Source organism: Meriones unguiculatus, chromosome 4 (assembly GCF_030254825.1).
Source record: "Meriones unguiculatus strain TT.TT164.6M chromosome 4, Bangor_MerUng_6.1, whole genome shotgun sequence".
NCBI classification, from domain to species: domain Eukaryota; kingdom Metazoa; phylum Chordata; class Mammalia; order Rodentia; family Muridae; genus Meriones; species Meriones unguiculatus.
In genome coordinates, this window is record NC_083352.1 from 54,359,323 (window position 1) to 54,376,071 (window position 16,749).

General features: G+C 41.8%; 1 protein-coding gene across 1 annotated transcript; it reads left to right on the forward strand.

Annotated features, from left to right (window-relative positions):
• Positions 1-1,009: 1,009 nt before the first annotated feature.
• Positions 1,010-16,749, forward strand: Cbr4 (carbonyl reductase 4). Its single transcript, XM_021660563.2, has 5 exons — positions 1,010-1,270; positions 3,547-3,667; positions 5,150-5,283; positions 8,328-8,462; positions 16,396-16,749. Exons 1-5 carry the CDS (start codon positions 1,129-1,131, stop codon positions 16,572-16,574), a joined length of 711 nt encoding a protein of 236 aa, XP_021516238.1. The 5' UTR covers positions 1,010-1,128; the 3' UTR covers positions 16,575-16,749.

The following is a 16,749-nucleotide window of genomic DNA, read 5'->3' on the forward strand; positions in this document are numbered from 1 at the left end:
ACTATGGCTTGTATTGTCTGAATCTAGTACATTAATATTCTGTTTCTTTACACTAAAATATAACAAATAATGCCATCTATCTATCTATCTACCTACCTATCTATCATGTATCTATTTATTTTGGTGTGTGTGTGGGTGAGGGTTGAGATAGGATTGTTCTGTGTTGCCCTGGCTGTCCTGGTCTTATAGACCAGTCTGGCCCTCAGCTCAGAGTTCCTCCTGCCTCTGCCTCTGTAGTGCTGGGATTAAAGGCGTGCACCACTGCTCCCTGCTGACTTCTTCATTTTTTAAAGCCCTCATGACATCTTATTTAGGGAATACAGGAACTCAACATCGTCCATAATGATCTAAGTCTGCTTTTAAATCTTGAAACTTAAAGACTGTGCTGGCCCACGACTGTACTCCCAGCACTCTGGAAGCTGAGGAAGGAGAATCATTGAGAATCTGAGGCTAGCTTGGGCTATATAGTGAGTGGTAGGCTAGCCTGGGTAACATAGCAGGTCTCTTCCTCAAGAAGAGGAGTACAAACATTTATTGAACCTTTCTATACAGTGTTCTTGAACTCTGGCCTTGAACTCTCAGTGGTCCCTCTACCTCAACTTTTGAGTGCTGGCAATACAGGCCAGCTTGTGTTCTTTGACAGGACATCTACCCTCATAACATCGCAGTGCAAAGCCAACGTCTACAGTAAGTTGGGGGAACCACCTCACACTTCTCGAACAGGTTTTGTTCGCATTAAAAAATGTGGGTGAACCAGGACAGGTCCACACCCAAAAGGACACAGTGAGGCTCCTAACTACGGTTTGCCCCAGAAAGTCCACAGTTTTAGCAACACTATTATCTTTGAGCAAAGGACCATTGGTCCCCTGTGCCTACTAATCAGCCAGGGATGGAAAGAGGCAGCTTGTAATTACTGCAAGACTCCCAAGCGCGGGCGCAGGCCTTATGAACGAGAACTACAAGTCCCAGCATGCAATGCAAACCTCAAAGACTCCGTGCGTACTGACGTCTAACTCTCCGCGCCCTGTTCTGTGGTTTGGGTCGGCTCTCTGAAGGGTGTGCTGACTCGTTTTTTTCCTTAAGAAGTTCTGAGTCCTAGGGATCCATCTTGCGGATCCGGGGTCCAAGATGGACAAAGTCTGTGCAGTTTTTGGAGGCTCCCGGGGGATCGGCAGGGCTGTAGCCCAGCTCATGGCCCAGAAGGGCTATCGCCTGGCGATCGTCGCCAGAAACCTGGACGTGGCCAAAGCCGCCGCCGGCGAGCTCGGCGGTAGGTACCAGGAGAAGTGGCCCCGTCGCTGGGCTGCGGTGCCAGACCACGAGCTCGAGTCCAAGAGCTCCAGGGCCATTGGCTTTGTTTATCAGTCTGTGCCCTAGGTGGCTCATGGCCCGTGACCAAGCCTTCAGTGGTTCTCGTGAAGATCCTGAGAAGTAGCCGCCGCCAGTGCTGACATTGAGAGCCGCCTTGCTCGGGCTTCTAGTAGGAGAGAGTGGACGCGATCAAACTGAACGGAGTGAAGTCGGGAAAGTCAGGCTACCGGGTGGAAATGGCGAGATTGCATTTTCCTGACAGCTCTTACCCTATGCGAAGGCACGCGACAGTATTTCAAAGAGAAACTTTTGAGTACCAGCCAGTTGAGAGGCCAGGGTTGCTTTCCCAAATCGACCAAACACTTTAATAAGTTACTGATTTGTTTCCCCAGATCCTTTTAATTGTATTCCAATCCCAGGTGGCCCCCACCCCATTATTAATAACGGATTGGTCATTGCATTGCAAGTTTAAGTCTCGATTGTGATAAGACAACGTGGCAGGCTGTTACTAGAATGGAGAAAAATACATGTCACTATGAGCAAAGCAGTGAGTGTTGTAGGTTTAGGGAGTATCGGGTGCCTGTTATACTTACTTACATGGAAATATCCTTGATAAGTAACTCAGACTGGCTTTGAATGCATGATTCTCGTGCCTCAATCTCCCCATTGCTGAGGTCACCTTACTGTGGTGTGACAGTGACATCTTCAGTATGACGTCTGCCTCCATCTTTTCTTGAACACAGGGTCTCACCATGCAGCCCAGGCTTCCCTTGAGTCTGAATCTGAATCTCAGTTTTTGGGAACACCGCTGTGGCATGAACATATTCCTCAGCAACCCAGTCAGCACTGCTTCCAGGTTGCTAGACAACTGCCTGCGTCTGTGGTGCTAGCTACCTGTTCTGTGGAGCTTCAGCGTACAGTCGGTTCAGCTGGCTATATCCCTATCATGAATTGAGGAGCATACGTATTAACATGGTAGCTTATTAAACAGAGAGTACTTTTCCTTTCAATTATAATTTCCTGTGTATGGTGATAGAGGGTTCTACTGAGCCACCTCTCTTGCCCACGTTGGCCGCAAGCTTGGAGTGGCAATCTCCAGTCTCAGGGCTGGGGCTGCAGGTGTGCCCTAGTTTCTGGGCCCAGATCTTACTACGGTTTTTAAAATTACATTTATTTATTTGGTTAGATGTGTGCATGTGGAAGTCAGAGGACAGCCTGTTCTCTCTACTATGTGGCTCCCAAGGGTTCAGCCCAGATTGTCAGTCTTGGCAGAAAGTGCCCTCATCCAATGAGCCATCTTGCTGGCCCTAAATATTTTTATTTTGAAACTTTCCAAGCATATATCTTCTTGAGGATTTGAGGTCTCACCCAGGTTAGCCTTGAACTCATGAGTCCAGCAAGCTCTAACATTTTGGATAGTCTGGTACGACTGTCCCCATCAAGAAAAATCCAGAGTTAAAGTTAGTTTTCTGTAATGTTTTATGTGCCCACTGTAATCCTAGCATTTGGCAGGCTGAAGTGAGACAATCCTGAGATTTGAGGTCAGCCTAGGTAATATAGTAAGACCTTGTCTCAGAGCAGAAACAAACACAAAAGGAAGAAACAAAATTTCAGTATTCCTTCTTCACTTCTACACTCTCTACCTTTTATTAGGTGGTCCATGAGGGCACAAACCCATGGCAAACTTTCTTTTTTAAAATATGTTTTATTTTTTATAATTTATTCATTTTATATCTTGATTGTAGCCCTCTTCCTCAACTTCTCCTAGTCCCACCCTCCTTCCCCTAGTTCACTGAAAGGGGGAGTTCTCCTCCTCTGACATCTGCTCCTAGCTTATCAAGTCTCATCAGGACTGCCTGGATCGTCTTCCTCTGTGGCCCGTCAAAGCTGCATCACCAGAACAGGCAACTGAGTTCATGACAGAGGCAGCCCCTGCTCCCCTTACTTGGTAACCCACATGGAGACTGAGCTGCCTATGGGCTACATTTGAGCAGGGGTCTAGGTCCTCTCTATGCACAGTCCTTGATTGATGCACCAGTCTCTTCAGGACCCCCTGGGCTCAGATTTTTTAGCTGTGTTGGTATTGTGGAGCTCCTGGCCTCTGTGCCATGATATACTTTCATCTCTAGGTTTAGTATTTAGTACCGGCTTGCCTTGTAGTCTAATCATAAAGCAAATAAATTTGAAATTCAAGTTAAGATTTATAGGTAATTCTGATTTAACTCTGTTTTGTAGGAAACCACTTGGCATTTAGCTGTGATGTTGGTAAAGAACAGGATGTTCAAAATACATTTAAGGAGATGGAGAAACATTTAGGACCAGTAAATTTCTTGGTAAATGCAGCTGGCATTAACAGGTTGGTTAAAGATTGAGGTAAATTTCTGATATCCTTTTTAAAAAAAGACCTTTTATTAATACATCTATATCCTAGTTACTTTTCCATTGCTATGACAAAATTCCATGACCGAGGCAATATTTATAAAACTGTTTCATTAAGGTTATGGTTTTAGAGTTTTAAGAGTCATGTTGGTAGAGCCAAGCCACAGTGGCAGCAAGTGCTATGAACTCATATCTCAGTCTGCATGTGGGAGGCAGAGGAAGAGCACAGTGGGAACAGGGGCCAGCCTGTTCCCAGTGACATTTCCAACAATCTTTCCCAATGTGGTCCCAAATTGGGGACCACGTATTCAAGTATATGAGCTTAGGGGGACCATTGTCATTCAAAGCACCACAATTAGTATAAGATAATGTATTTGGCTGTTTTATTTCTATTTGAAAAGGCTTATTTTGAAAATTGTCAACCCGTACGTTCTTTTATTAAAATCGTTATGTGTATGTGTGTGTTTGCATGTTATATATGCACACGTGTAGGTTCTCACTGAGGTTAAAAGACGGCATCAAGTTGCCTGGAGCTGGAGATACAGGCTCTTGTGAGCTATTGATGTGGGTGCTTGGCACTGAATTTGGGTCCTCTATGAGAGCAGTATGTTCTCTAATCGCCAAGCCATCTCTTTAGCCCTGTTTCTTTAAGGTGAGATAAATGCCCAGTTGGATCAGTCCTAACATACCTTCACCAGCATATCACCCAGAGTGCCGGAAGACTCGCTTAGCTCCTATCACAGAAACCAGTGTTCTGAGCTCCACTGATCATAGTGGGCTTAATGCTGATGTAGTATACAGAATAAGGAATGTAACAACAACAACAACAACAACAGTAATAATAGGGTGGGGGATTTGTTATTTTTTTGTAAATTTAGGAGAAAATATTTAGATTCACAGTCACTTTAAACAAGGCAAAACTGGTAGTAGCTTAGGCCATTTGGTTGCTTGCTACTGTGTTTAGCCACTGGCAATATCACTCTAGCAGAGAGGCAGAGAACCCTGCCTTCCACGTGGTTCCTTTATGGCTCATCAATAACTAGTTTAGTGGTTTTAAAGCCAAGTTCAAAATGGGACTGCCCAGCACTCAGCTAGAAAGCACAGCTTATGCTATATTTTAAATCAGAATTGTACATATGTTTTGACTTGATTTTTAAAAAGATTGGCTATTTTAAATTTTACGTACCTGTTTGTGTGTGTGTGTGTGTGCGCGCGCGCGCGTGTGCGCATGTGAATGTGCACATGAGTGCAGTTGCTTGTGGAGTTCTAAGTGGATGTTTAATCCCCTGGAGCTGGAGTTACAGGTGGTTTTGTGTCTCCTGACACGGGTGCTGGGAGCTGAACGCGGTTCTCCTAACAGAGTAGTTGGAATTCTTAGCTGCTGAGCCAGTTCTCTAGCCCCTGGACTTAATTTTTTTTGGTCTAGTTGTTAATGTGTCTGCTGTTTTTGTTTTTGTAGAGACAGGCTTTTAGTAAGAACAAAAACTGAAGATATGATATCTCAGCTTCACACTAACCTCCTGGGCTCCATGCTGACGTGTAAGGCTGCCATGAGGACAATGATTGAGAAGGGTGGATCCATTGTTAATGTAGGTGAGTTTTCACCATCCTGGGTTTATAATTATTGCCTCTAAACATAAGAGTACTTAACCCACTGATTTACTTGATCAGTAAAATTAGGATGAAATTTATCTTGTTGTTTTCTGTGGAAAAAAATGTTTAACTGATCAATGAATGAGACAGAACTCACAGATGTACCTCTCAACAGAAGTCAGCGAGGCATTAAATGAGTGACTTACTAAGGATTAAAAAATGACAGTGGAAGCCACATGATAAATGTCGTCTAGGTTCAGGGTTCTGAGACTGCGTGGAATGGGAGAGGCCATGCTGTGCACACCCAGTAGACTTGCTGTACTTGAGTGTCAGCAACTTTATCATCATTTCAATTTCTAAGAGAAATGAGGCGTGACCCCCCACCCTTGTTTTGGTCATACCTATAAAGATTATAAGAGCCAAAGGGCCAGGTAATGTATATGAGATTGTGTTTCTTAGAAATGGCTGGGAAGCTACCCCCATCACAAAATAGCTGCCTAAACAAGATGTGGATAGTGACAATATCAGTAGACGTGATAAGACAGAAGGGGGAAAACTGGTGGGGTCCTTCTCCTAAACAGAGAACTACAAGAAACTAAGGTCGGTGGAGAGCAGGAGAAGTAGCCTTGTCCAGGGATGAGCTCCTAATTGGTTATCTAACACCAGGGGGTCAGGCCTGATACCATTACATACAAGTGACAGTGAACACACTCAGCAGGCTGTGTTTATACACACACACACACACACACACATAGACACACACACGTAACAATAATAATAAAGAGAAAAGGATCTATGAATTTGAGAGAGTGGGAGGGGGCAAATAGATGAAGGGGGCAAATGGATGGAGGAGACGGTAGAAAACAATGTCATATTTTATGTTTAAAATTGTAAAGAATACCAATCTAATCTTTAAAATAAATAAGGAAAGTTATTGACATAGAGGCTAAATAATAATTATTTATATCAATTGCATGGGTCACTGATCTGTCCAGAGTCAAGGTTTAAGGAACATTAAACCTCAGCTTTTCAGAGTGGATGTTGGAACCAAAGGGAAGAGGTGTTTTGGGGTTCTTGACTGTAGAGTAGAAAATGGAGAATAACATGAAGTTTGGTTTTAGTTTAGTACTTAAAAATTGTAGCATACCATCTGGTTTTTATTTTTAAGTGATGAGCAGTACCTTAAAAAGCTGTGAAAAGGGGATACTGTTCTGTTAAAGGTCTCTCTCAGGAGGAATTGGTGACCTTCTGACACAGTTCATATTTTGGGTTCTTCAGACCTGTGACACAGACCCGAGACTGTGCCTGCACATTACAGGGCATATTTATTTAAAATATCTACATTTTAGATAAGTTTCAGAAACGTGCGTTAGTTCCTCAAAAATCTTCGAATGTTGCTAAGGCTGATGTATTTATAACAAGTGAACATACTTACCCCATAGAAAAGCAAGAAAGGCTGAACTTGTAGACTTATTGTTATTTCAGAAGTCATTACTTCGACCAAAATCAAATGGACTGTGGCCCGAGAACTAGTTATGAAAGCTTCCCATCTGACCCTGCTGCCATTGCATGAACTTCTCTTTTTCTGTCTTCCTTTCTCCCGTATGCCCCTTTCCTGTCTACTCCTTTCCTTAGCCTCATGGCTTTTCTTTCTCCCAGTGTCACGCAGCTCTTTCTCTCTTAAGTGAGGTACCACATTTTCTAATGTGCTGTGTGATAAATCAGGGGGTGGAAGACAGATACACCGTAGTGGTTCTGTAGATTATGGTGGCGGTAACCCCTCCGTGATAACATACAATTTTTCTGCTCTTCTTTGTGCTTAGATACACATATGCCTGCCATTGTTTGCTGATCTTCTGTGCATTCATGTTATATAGGTTTGTAGCTTGGAAATGGTGGGAGATACGATATAGGGCAGAAGTAGGCTATAGCCTGCTACGGGATGCTTTCACCTTTGTGAAACCACCTTACAGTATATTTATTGGAGCAAGTTACTGTTATCAAGCAATGGTTGACTGTAATTTCAATTTTGTGTGTGTTTGTGAGGTTCCTGTTTAATTTCTATATTGTAAGTACAGGTCAGTGGTGCAGAAAATTACTTCCCTGCTTCTGTTTCACAAGCATGTATCTGCAGTCAATTGATATTTGAATTATAAATTGTTCTTACATATTTATTAAGTGAGGTCACTGAGGGATGTTTAGTTGCAAATACAAGGTACATAGAAACAAAAGTAGCAAAGTCGCACTGTTACGAAGTTGTCGTGGTCAGTTTTGATTGACTGTAGTTTAAGTTTGCTGGATTTATTCTTGTAGGTCGAAGTGAATACTTACTCATATCTGTGATATAATTATAGCATTAATCAGCCTTTATTTTCCATCTTTAACTTACTTCTGCTTGTGTTTGTTGCTGTGATAAAACACCATGACCAAGACAACTTACAGAAGAAAGTTTGTTTGAAGTCATGGTCCCTGGGGGATAAGAGTCCATCAAGGTGTGCAGGCAAGCAGCAGGCGTGGGGGCAGAAGCAGGAAGCCGAGAGCTGGCATGGCAACCACAAGCATAAGTGAAGAAAGAACTGGAAGTAGGCTGAAGCCATGTACCCCTAAGCTCCCCCGCCCCCCCCCCATGACACACTCTCAGCAAAGCCACACCTCCTAAGACTGCCCAAACAATGACACCAGTTAGGGGCCAAGTGTTCAAATGCCTGAGCCTAGAGGGACATTTCTCTTTCAAGCCACCACCCTGTCAGACCCAGCATTCATTGTACCTGACCTCTTCCAACCTTTCACACGACGAATCATGCACGCTTCTTCCCTGGTGCTTACTGTTGTGTTCACATCATTTTCTTTCAGCCTCTCTTTGCTCTGTGTGTCTGGACCTGTTGAGCCCTTTAAATGTTACTTCTCAAAGGACAATGGTTAAAGCTACTCATTTTAGCAAAGCATGAAGGAAAATGGGCTTTACCTTTCTGATTTGTTGACTGTGTATTTTCAAATAACAAACCAATTGGTTTCCACTCACTTCATTTCTTCTTTTCTTTCAGGGAGTGTCATTGGTTTGAAAGGCAATGTCGGCCAGTGCGCGTACAGTGCTAGCAAAGGTGGGATCATTGGGTTTTCACGCTCCCTTGCCAAAGAGGTTGCACGGAAGAAAGTCAGAGTGAATGTGGTTGCACCAGGTCAGTGAAAACTTTGTGCAGTAACTGTACTATGATTTAGTAGTAGAAAGAAAGGCAATTGATTTGCCCACTAACTGGTAAATTGATAGTCATTAATTGACATTTGGATAGTGTCTCTCTAAAATGACTGTGGAAATAGTGAACCAGTGACTAAAGAATTTTTCTGTACCTCATATCTTTCTTAAAAATCTTTCTTTTTAAATTTTGTACAAGTTAAGGAATAAATTACAGTAAGATGACCCTGGAGGGCATCTTGTGTTTTGAGACAGGGTCTTCACCATGCACTCCAGTACTGGGGTTGCAGGCCTGCTCTACTGTGCCTGGCTTATTCCAGCCACAGTGACACTTTAGAAAAGTATTTGCTATTTTCTGATAAAAAGATGTCAACATTCAGATATGCATGTCACTTATTAGTTGGTTGTCCTGTTAGAAATTTTTTATTAGGTATTTACTTGACTTCTCAATGGAATGAATGTTTTTATATACTTTTCTCAGTTAGACATAGAATCTTATATTTATTTATAAGATTTGTTTATCTGTTTGTTGATTTGTGTGTATCTGTATACATTTGTGTGGGTGCATGTATGCACACGTATGCAGGTCAGAGAACAGCTTGTAGGAATTTATTTTGTCCTTGTAACATGTGGGTTCAATAGTTCAAACTTGGGTCATCATGCTTGACGGCACGTGTCTTTACCTGCTAAGCCATCTTGTTGGGCCTAGATATGTCAACTTTGTCTTGCAATTTTGAATACTTAAAAATTAGTCACCCGTGTAAAGTTTGCTCTTCTGAGTGACTGGCAGTTTGTAGGAGAGCAGGCTGTGGTCTGCCATCTTTTCCTTTTAACTCCCTCATGGCTCCAGCTTGAACCTGAGAGTCGGCGCTTATATTGAGCTGGCAGTTCAGGATGCTCTATGAAACTGTTTGCTGTATAGCAAACCTTCACTCCTGTTCATTGGTTAGCCACAGATTAGCAGAATTCAGACATTCCAAATCCTTGAGTATTTAGTAAGTTATTATAGCTTAGATGTGTCCTTTGAAGGAAAAAGGGCCCCCAGACAAAAGCTTTTCATGTACAGCTGCCTTGTTATTACCTGGCCTAGCTTTTTGCTTCTATATGCTTTGTGCAGGCCATCACTGTTAGTGTTGGCTGAACTAGCCGTCTGTGGGTGGTTTAACTGTGGTTTGCAACAACAAGGACTTGACTTCTCTCGTCTCAGGATTGCAGTGTGATGAGTAAGGAGGACTTAATTCTATTTTTAGCTGACTGAGAGCGAGGCCTTCTTCCCAGTTCACACAGACTCATGGAGTGAATGTCCTGGGGTATCTTCCTCTGTGCCAAGGCTGTGCTAGGTCCAGGAATAATAAACATGAATTAGATGTTCTTGCTGCAAGATGCAGAATACGGCTGGAAAGATATAAACTAACAAACCACTGCCATGCCATGAGCCGAAGGTAGGGTAGTGACGTGTACTGTGCTAGGAAGATGCTGAAGAATGTCTAGCGTAGATTAGTTGTGAAGGCAGTGGCATGGGTGGGAGTCCAGTTTGTATACAGAGATGTTTTAAGAATGTTATGGAAGTGCCATAAAGTCTTTTGTAAAGATCATACTTTTTTAGTGCAGTTCATATTGGGGATGAAAATCTGTCGCTGAAAAGTGGCCCCTTAGTAGGATGGCCTTTGTAATACTCTGTTGTATATAATATTACAACACATATACATATGTCTCTTGTTTCATAGTGCAGATTGAAATAATAAGATTAAATCGGTCCTGTAAGTTATTTAATGACTTAATTTTGATACTGAGATCTATCAGCTTCTTCAGTAGATTTTTAAATATAGATCTAACAAATGTGCCGTCCTGGTGCACTTCCCCTGTACTCACACGTGGAGGGTGTCAATCATTTCTCTGCTATACTTTTTGAGACAGGGCCTCTCACTGAACCTGATGCCCACTGCCTAAGCTAGGAAGGCCAAGACCAGTGAGACTGTGATGTTTGTCTTCCCTGGGTCCCCAGTGCTGACCCCCTCGTGCTGCCATGCCTGGTTTTGGTGTGGGTCCTGAGTATCCTGACTGAGGACCTTATGCCAGTACAATAAGTGCTTTACACACTGAGCCATCCTCACAGCCCTCAGGTTGCTACTGTTTCTTCTTATGTCAAGTTTTTTTGTTTAACTTGAAGTAAAGGTCTAATTAGCAGGAAAACAATTGAAAAGCAAACTGTAGCAGGAAAAACCAGGGAACAAGGCAAATAATGAATTAGGCTGTCCCTCCATCCTAAATCCTTGATTGTTCTTTAAAGATCAGTACTTGCTAAGGTTTGATATTTACTACTTGGCATATAAAATAAAGTTGTCATCATGGATGAATATTATTCATTGGAAATCAATAAATATGAGAAATAATATTTGACTGATTGACTATAGGCAATTACTAGACAAAAATGAATCAATGAAATGTACTTCAGATATTATAAAACATAAATTCTCACTGGACAAGAACCACATGCTTGGTTTTAGGAGGGAGCACATCCGCCTGCCTCTGCCTCCCTGAGTGCTGGGATCAAAGGTGTGGCCCACCATGCCCAGCTTCAGATACTGTTTCTTGATCTGAGGGGATGGTGGCTTTGTAGCCAGTGGGAAACCTGTGTGTCCAGTGAAGTAATATAGCAGCATCGTGTGTTGGATAGTGGCACCTACTGGTGGTTTGTAGCTTTTATCGCCATTTCAAGTCTTTGTAAATACATGAATCACAAAAGTGGAGGAATAGAACAAAACTTCCAGAACTTTACAAACATAAAAAATGATACAAGAGAGAGTCTCTTGGGGCCAAGGAAAGAAGGCAAAGTGGAAAGTAAGACAAGTGTAATGATAGGTGTGTGGAATGTTTAGGCACCACTAATATCTGCTTCAGCTGCGTGGCAATAGGGGGTGGAGGGCACTAAGGGATTATTGATATGTCGTGTGTTGGGCTGAGAATAAATTTCTAAGTGGGGATTAGGTGGTTCATGAGCTTCTGTGTAAGGTAACACTGCCATTTGCCACAGCCCTAAGTAATTCATCATAAGAGACTAGCTTAACATTTGTTATTTAATTTCTGATGAACTGGAAGAGATAGATGAGGTCTGAAAAGCTGCAGATGGAGGAGGTCAGAATAACTCTTCTGTGTGGTTCTGTAATGGTGATAACACAATAGCATTTGTTCAAACCTATGTGGAAATTCCTTCTGACAAGGGACATCCAGGCTGGAGCTGTGGGGGAGACTCCCTCTGTGTAGTGAATGGCTGTACTATTTGGCTGTAAGAACCTACCTCTTGTCTGCCATGATTTTGCCTAGTTTTGTTCATTAGTTGTAGCACATAAGCCACACTAAGGTAAGGTTCCAGTAACAGGGAAGTGCAGGGAGCAGGGGGCGAGAGCAGTGTGATCAGCATGGAGCATCTGTTCACTAGTTCTGTAAACCGAAAAAAAGTATTAAAAATAAACTCCACTAATCAGAAAGACACTGCAGATCAAAGAAAAGGGATCTTTAGGAAAATGTTCGTTTTCCACATTAAACATAATGTAAGAGGAGAAACTAGTATAGCAAGGGAAATTCTTAAAAAGCAAAACAAAACATTATTTGCGCCAGATGTGTACATGCTACAGTTCACTCCAGGAGGTCAGAGGCCAGCACTAGGGTGTCTGTTGTCTCCGTCCAGCTCTGCATGTATATGTTCTGGGGATTGAACTCAGACCATCAGGCTTTGTCAGCAAGTGCCTTTATCCATTGATCTGGCTCATCAGCCCATTCCCTTCCTTGCAACATGGTGTCCTTGCAACATGGTTCCTGCAACATGGCTTGGCATTTAGATTTTATTGCAGTTTAGTGATGGTCAACAGCTGTCTGTGAGATTTGTTACTCTAGGTACTCATTCGTAGGTCCAGAGAGTGGCTGTGGAAATTCCTTCTGACAACTGACATCCAAGCTGGAGGTGTGGTGGAGATTCCCTTTGTGTGTTGAATGGCCGTACACCTTCTTGTATGTAAGAAGTATGTAAGAGATGAGGGCTTTTCCAGGGAGCTCAGTTTTTAACCTTTCAGTATAGTCACAGTCATGATGAGCTCTTATTCAAAAGCCAACGCTGGACAGCCAGAAGGAAACCTCAGGGGGGCTGCCATCTTTGATCTATGTGTTCATTTTATAGACAACCCTGTATTAGTTAGTCCACAGCTCGCTCCTGTCTCTGTTTTACAGTATCAGAGAGCATGGACCAGAATTATGATTTGTGAACTCGAGTCCTTCAGCCTCTGCACCACGAACACCTCGAGCCATTTGGCCTGGAAGATGCCAACCTATACTGACAAGGGTGTTCCTAACCCGTGGCTACAGTAGTTTCTGGGCTTTATTTTTGTTTGCTTTTTAGATTAAAACAATCTTTTTTCTTCTTGCATAGTGTATGGAATTCATGTGAAATACTTTACGCCAGTTTAGCTTGAATTTTAAAGAGTAAAAGAAAGTTGTATCATAAATTATTTTTTTGTTATTAAAAACAATCTGAGATTATCCATGAATACTGACTGTATTTACATCATTTTACCCCTCCTTCTCCCCCTCCAGCTCATTCTGTTTCTCCCTCTACTTCCTCTCTTCCAGGTGTTATTGTGGCACAGATAAATTTGTTGTGCACGTACAGCATCCTCCGGAGTCCTTCCTTTAGTGTGGCTTATGTGTGTCTGTATTTACAGCTCACTGCTTGGGGCTGGATCAGCTGTGGGCCTTGTCCCGCAAGGGCACTCATTCTTTTTTCAGTAGCTCTTCATCTTGGGGTCAGGCCTTGTGAAATTCCCCCATCCATTCTGCTGTATCAACTGGTGTTGCCATCGTTCAGGTCTTGTTTAGGTGACCATATTGTTGAGATTTCATTGGTGCAAGCTTTCCTGTCATGTACAGAAAACAACTTATTTCATAACAAATATTCTGTTCTTCTGACTTTTACAATCTTTCCACCCCCTCTTCTGCAATGTTCTTTGAGCCTTAGGCTAGGGATTGTAACATAAAGGTTTTAGCATTAACATTCATAATTTTATTTCAGTCAGCTTTTATAATCTGAGGTGATTATAGGGTTTATTCTCTCTGGAGCACACCTGAAAAGCAGTTTGCTGACACACGCAGTTGGATTTCATGAACCCGAGGGTTCTTGAGAGAATTGGATCCTGCCGTCTCGCCGAGGGCTAAGTGTCATCTTGGGCCAGATGTGGTGGCATGCTCCTTTATCCCAGAACTTCGGAGACAGAGGTGGATGCATCTCTGAGCTTCAGACAAGCCTTGACTACATAGGGAGTTCCAGGCTAGCCAAGGCTACACAGTTGAAGCCTGCTCGCCGCTGGGAAGTCTGCAGAGGCGTGTTGGCTTTATCTGCCTCATCCTCTCCTGTCGACACTGTGTTAAAGATGAAAGGAAATGCTGCTGAATTTTCAAATAAATGTGGTGAGATTTTTATGGCAGAGGGGATTGTGTTTCACAGTATATTCTTGCAGGCAAACACAAGTAATACAAAATTAGTTTTGTTCTTTCTGGCCTTCATTATAGACCATCTGTAACTCATAATGTTCATATTTTCTCAATAATTTTATCTGAGTACAAAGAATAGATATAGATATATTGTACATAGTTTAAAAAGAGAGAAACACAAAGAAAATTGTTACCTGGTGTGTAATTCTGGTAACTGCTGTCTCTCTGATGTCCAGGATAATCAGATGATAATGTTAGCATTTTGGAATGTATGTTTTGCCTTGTCCTCAGTAGTGATATAATGGAATTCACTTATAGCCTGATTTTTAAGATTACAGACGTAAAATCTTCATCTATGACATTAGTACTGAACATTATGATGTGGACATATTAGGTTTTAATGCATTCCTTGTTGAAAGACCTTTTAATTTGTTTCCAGATTTCTCTAGTAACCTCTCACTACCTTAGATTTTATGGTAGAAAAAAAAAGCTACAATTATTTCTTACAGGACTTTAAAGAAAACGTTTCAATTTTCATAAATGAAAACACAAAGTAAATTATAGTATTACATAAACCAGCAGCTGGATGTAGTATTTAGCTCACATTTATCAATACATTATTTGTAAATGGCATTATATTTATGTTGATTCATAATTTAATTTATAAATGATTTAGTTTTAACATATGCCAATTTGAAAGCTATTTTTGAACTTTCACTTCCTGTGACTTGTCTGACTTTGAGTACACCTTTTTTTTTTTTTTAAGCTTTTAAAAGAACCTTTTATTTTTTTAATATGTGCATTACAGGAAGCAAAACACAAGAATCCAAGAGCTAAATCACCCCGTCACAAGCAGCTCAGCTCAGTGTGGTCCTAGATCCTGCAAGCATACATACACTTAGGTAATTAAGATTAGACAGGAAGTACCATGCTTTCCCCCACATCGTGACTGTTCACCAGCTAAACACCCCACGCTACATGAGCATTTTGATAACCAAGAATACAGCATGCCATCTCAATCTGTCAGACAAAATTGTAATCCTGGCTTCCTTGGCTACAAAAAAGTCACAGGCGACAAAAGTGGCAGCAGGCCTTTAGATAGATGCACTCGTGAGGTTACAATTCAATTCTGCATTCCCTCAGTGCTCAGCTTACAAGAAAACAAAGCAACAGACTGTACTAAGTTCAGCATTCCTAGTTCATCATCAGATCTACATATTAACATGTGAGGAAGAGGTTCCCCCCATCAATACATGTATTCCTATGGAGCAGCTCTCAGGATGCCAGTCTCAACACAGCACTGCAGCTCTCGCCCTGTGAGCCTCCCTCTGCCCTCCAGTCAGCCTAGCAACAGGAATTAACTCACTCTTTGAGTACACCTTTTATCACCTTGAACTTCAGACTTTTCTCATGAAAATTAGTGTGTGCTTTCTTTTTAAAACCTTGTGATTGAAGCTGGGCATGGTGGTACATGGCCCTCAATCCTAGCACTCAAGAGGCAGAGGCAGGTAAATTTTATGTAGACTAGCCTAGTCTATATGGTGAGACCACATCTCAAAAATTTTTTAGGACTAATCATTGAACACGATACTATGTGGTAAAATTTCATTAGTGATAATATATTTTCTCAGACTTTTCTTGTAGTCATCGCTTAAATCTTTAGTTGATCCTAGTATATACGTGTGTGTGCACCTGTGTGTGCACACGTGCTCGCACGCATGTGCATACACAGTCATTTTGAACTCTGAGTGAGTAACACTTGCTACTGTAGGACTTGTTTTTGAGCATGCTGTCTGTGCGCTATATTGCATCTATACCAATCCTGAGTGAAAATGTCGTCTTTGTGCACATCTGTGCACAATCCTGAGGATTAGATATGACCATACAACTTTTTTCTCATGTGAACTTTGGAATCTGGACTATTCTCTTATCAACTATCTTGGTTTCAGAAGTGGAGCAAACTAATTCTTATTAGGATTGCAAAATCAGTTCGTGGGACCATCTTCGTGATGCCTTCTCTCAACACTATTTCTCACTTTCTACCCTACCTGTGTGAAAATTTTTTCTCTGTCATTTTATTTATAGTATCACAAGAGGACTCACCAGACTTTACTACATGAGAGTTGGGTATGCGCGGTCACTTCCTCCCTCCATAGGTTATAGTTACCCAAAGAATACATTGCACCCATGCTCTGCATTGTCTCTGTGTTTGCCTAGAGCTGAGCCATGGACTTGGGAGTCAGGCATTTCTGTGTTCAGTAAACATTCATCGAGTTAAAGTGACTAAAATTGTACGCTTAATTAATGGCTAACAATACTCTATTTCCTAAACAATGTTTATTGATAATTTCAAATTCTCACAAGCAAATAAATTCTCTTTATAAGAGTTGAGCCTTTAGTGTCTGTGTGTTTCAACTGAATTAACATTTCTCTTTTAGGATTTATTCGCACGGATATGACAAAACACTTGAAAGAAGAATATTTAAAGACAAACATTCCTCTTGGGCGATTTGGAGACCCTCTTGAGGTGGCACATGCGGTTGTGTTTCTTTTAGAGTCACCATACGTCACGGGACATGTGCTGGTCGTGGATGGAGGATTACAACTGACCGTCTAATTAGAGATGATTTTGCTGTAATGGTGATTAGGGTCAAGCGGACATTTGCCTATTAATTAGGCAAATCATATCATATGGGTGACATTTGCTAATGGAAACAATTTGTGATGCTACAAATGAGTCCATCTTTGTATGAACATGTCTCGAACAATGTGTGACCAGTTGTAATCTAAAA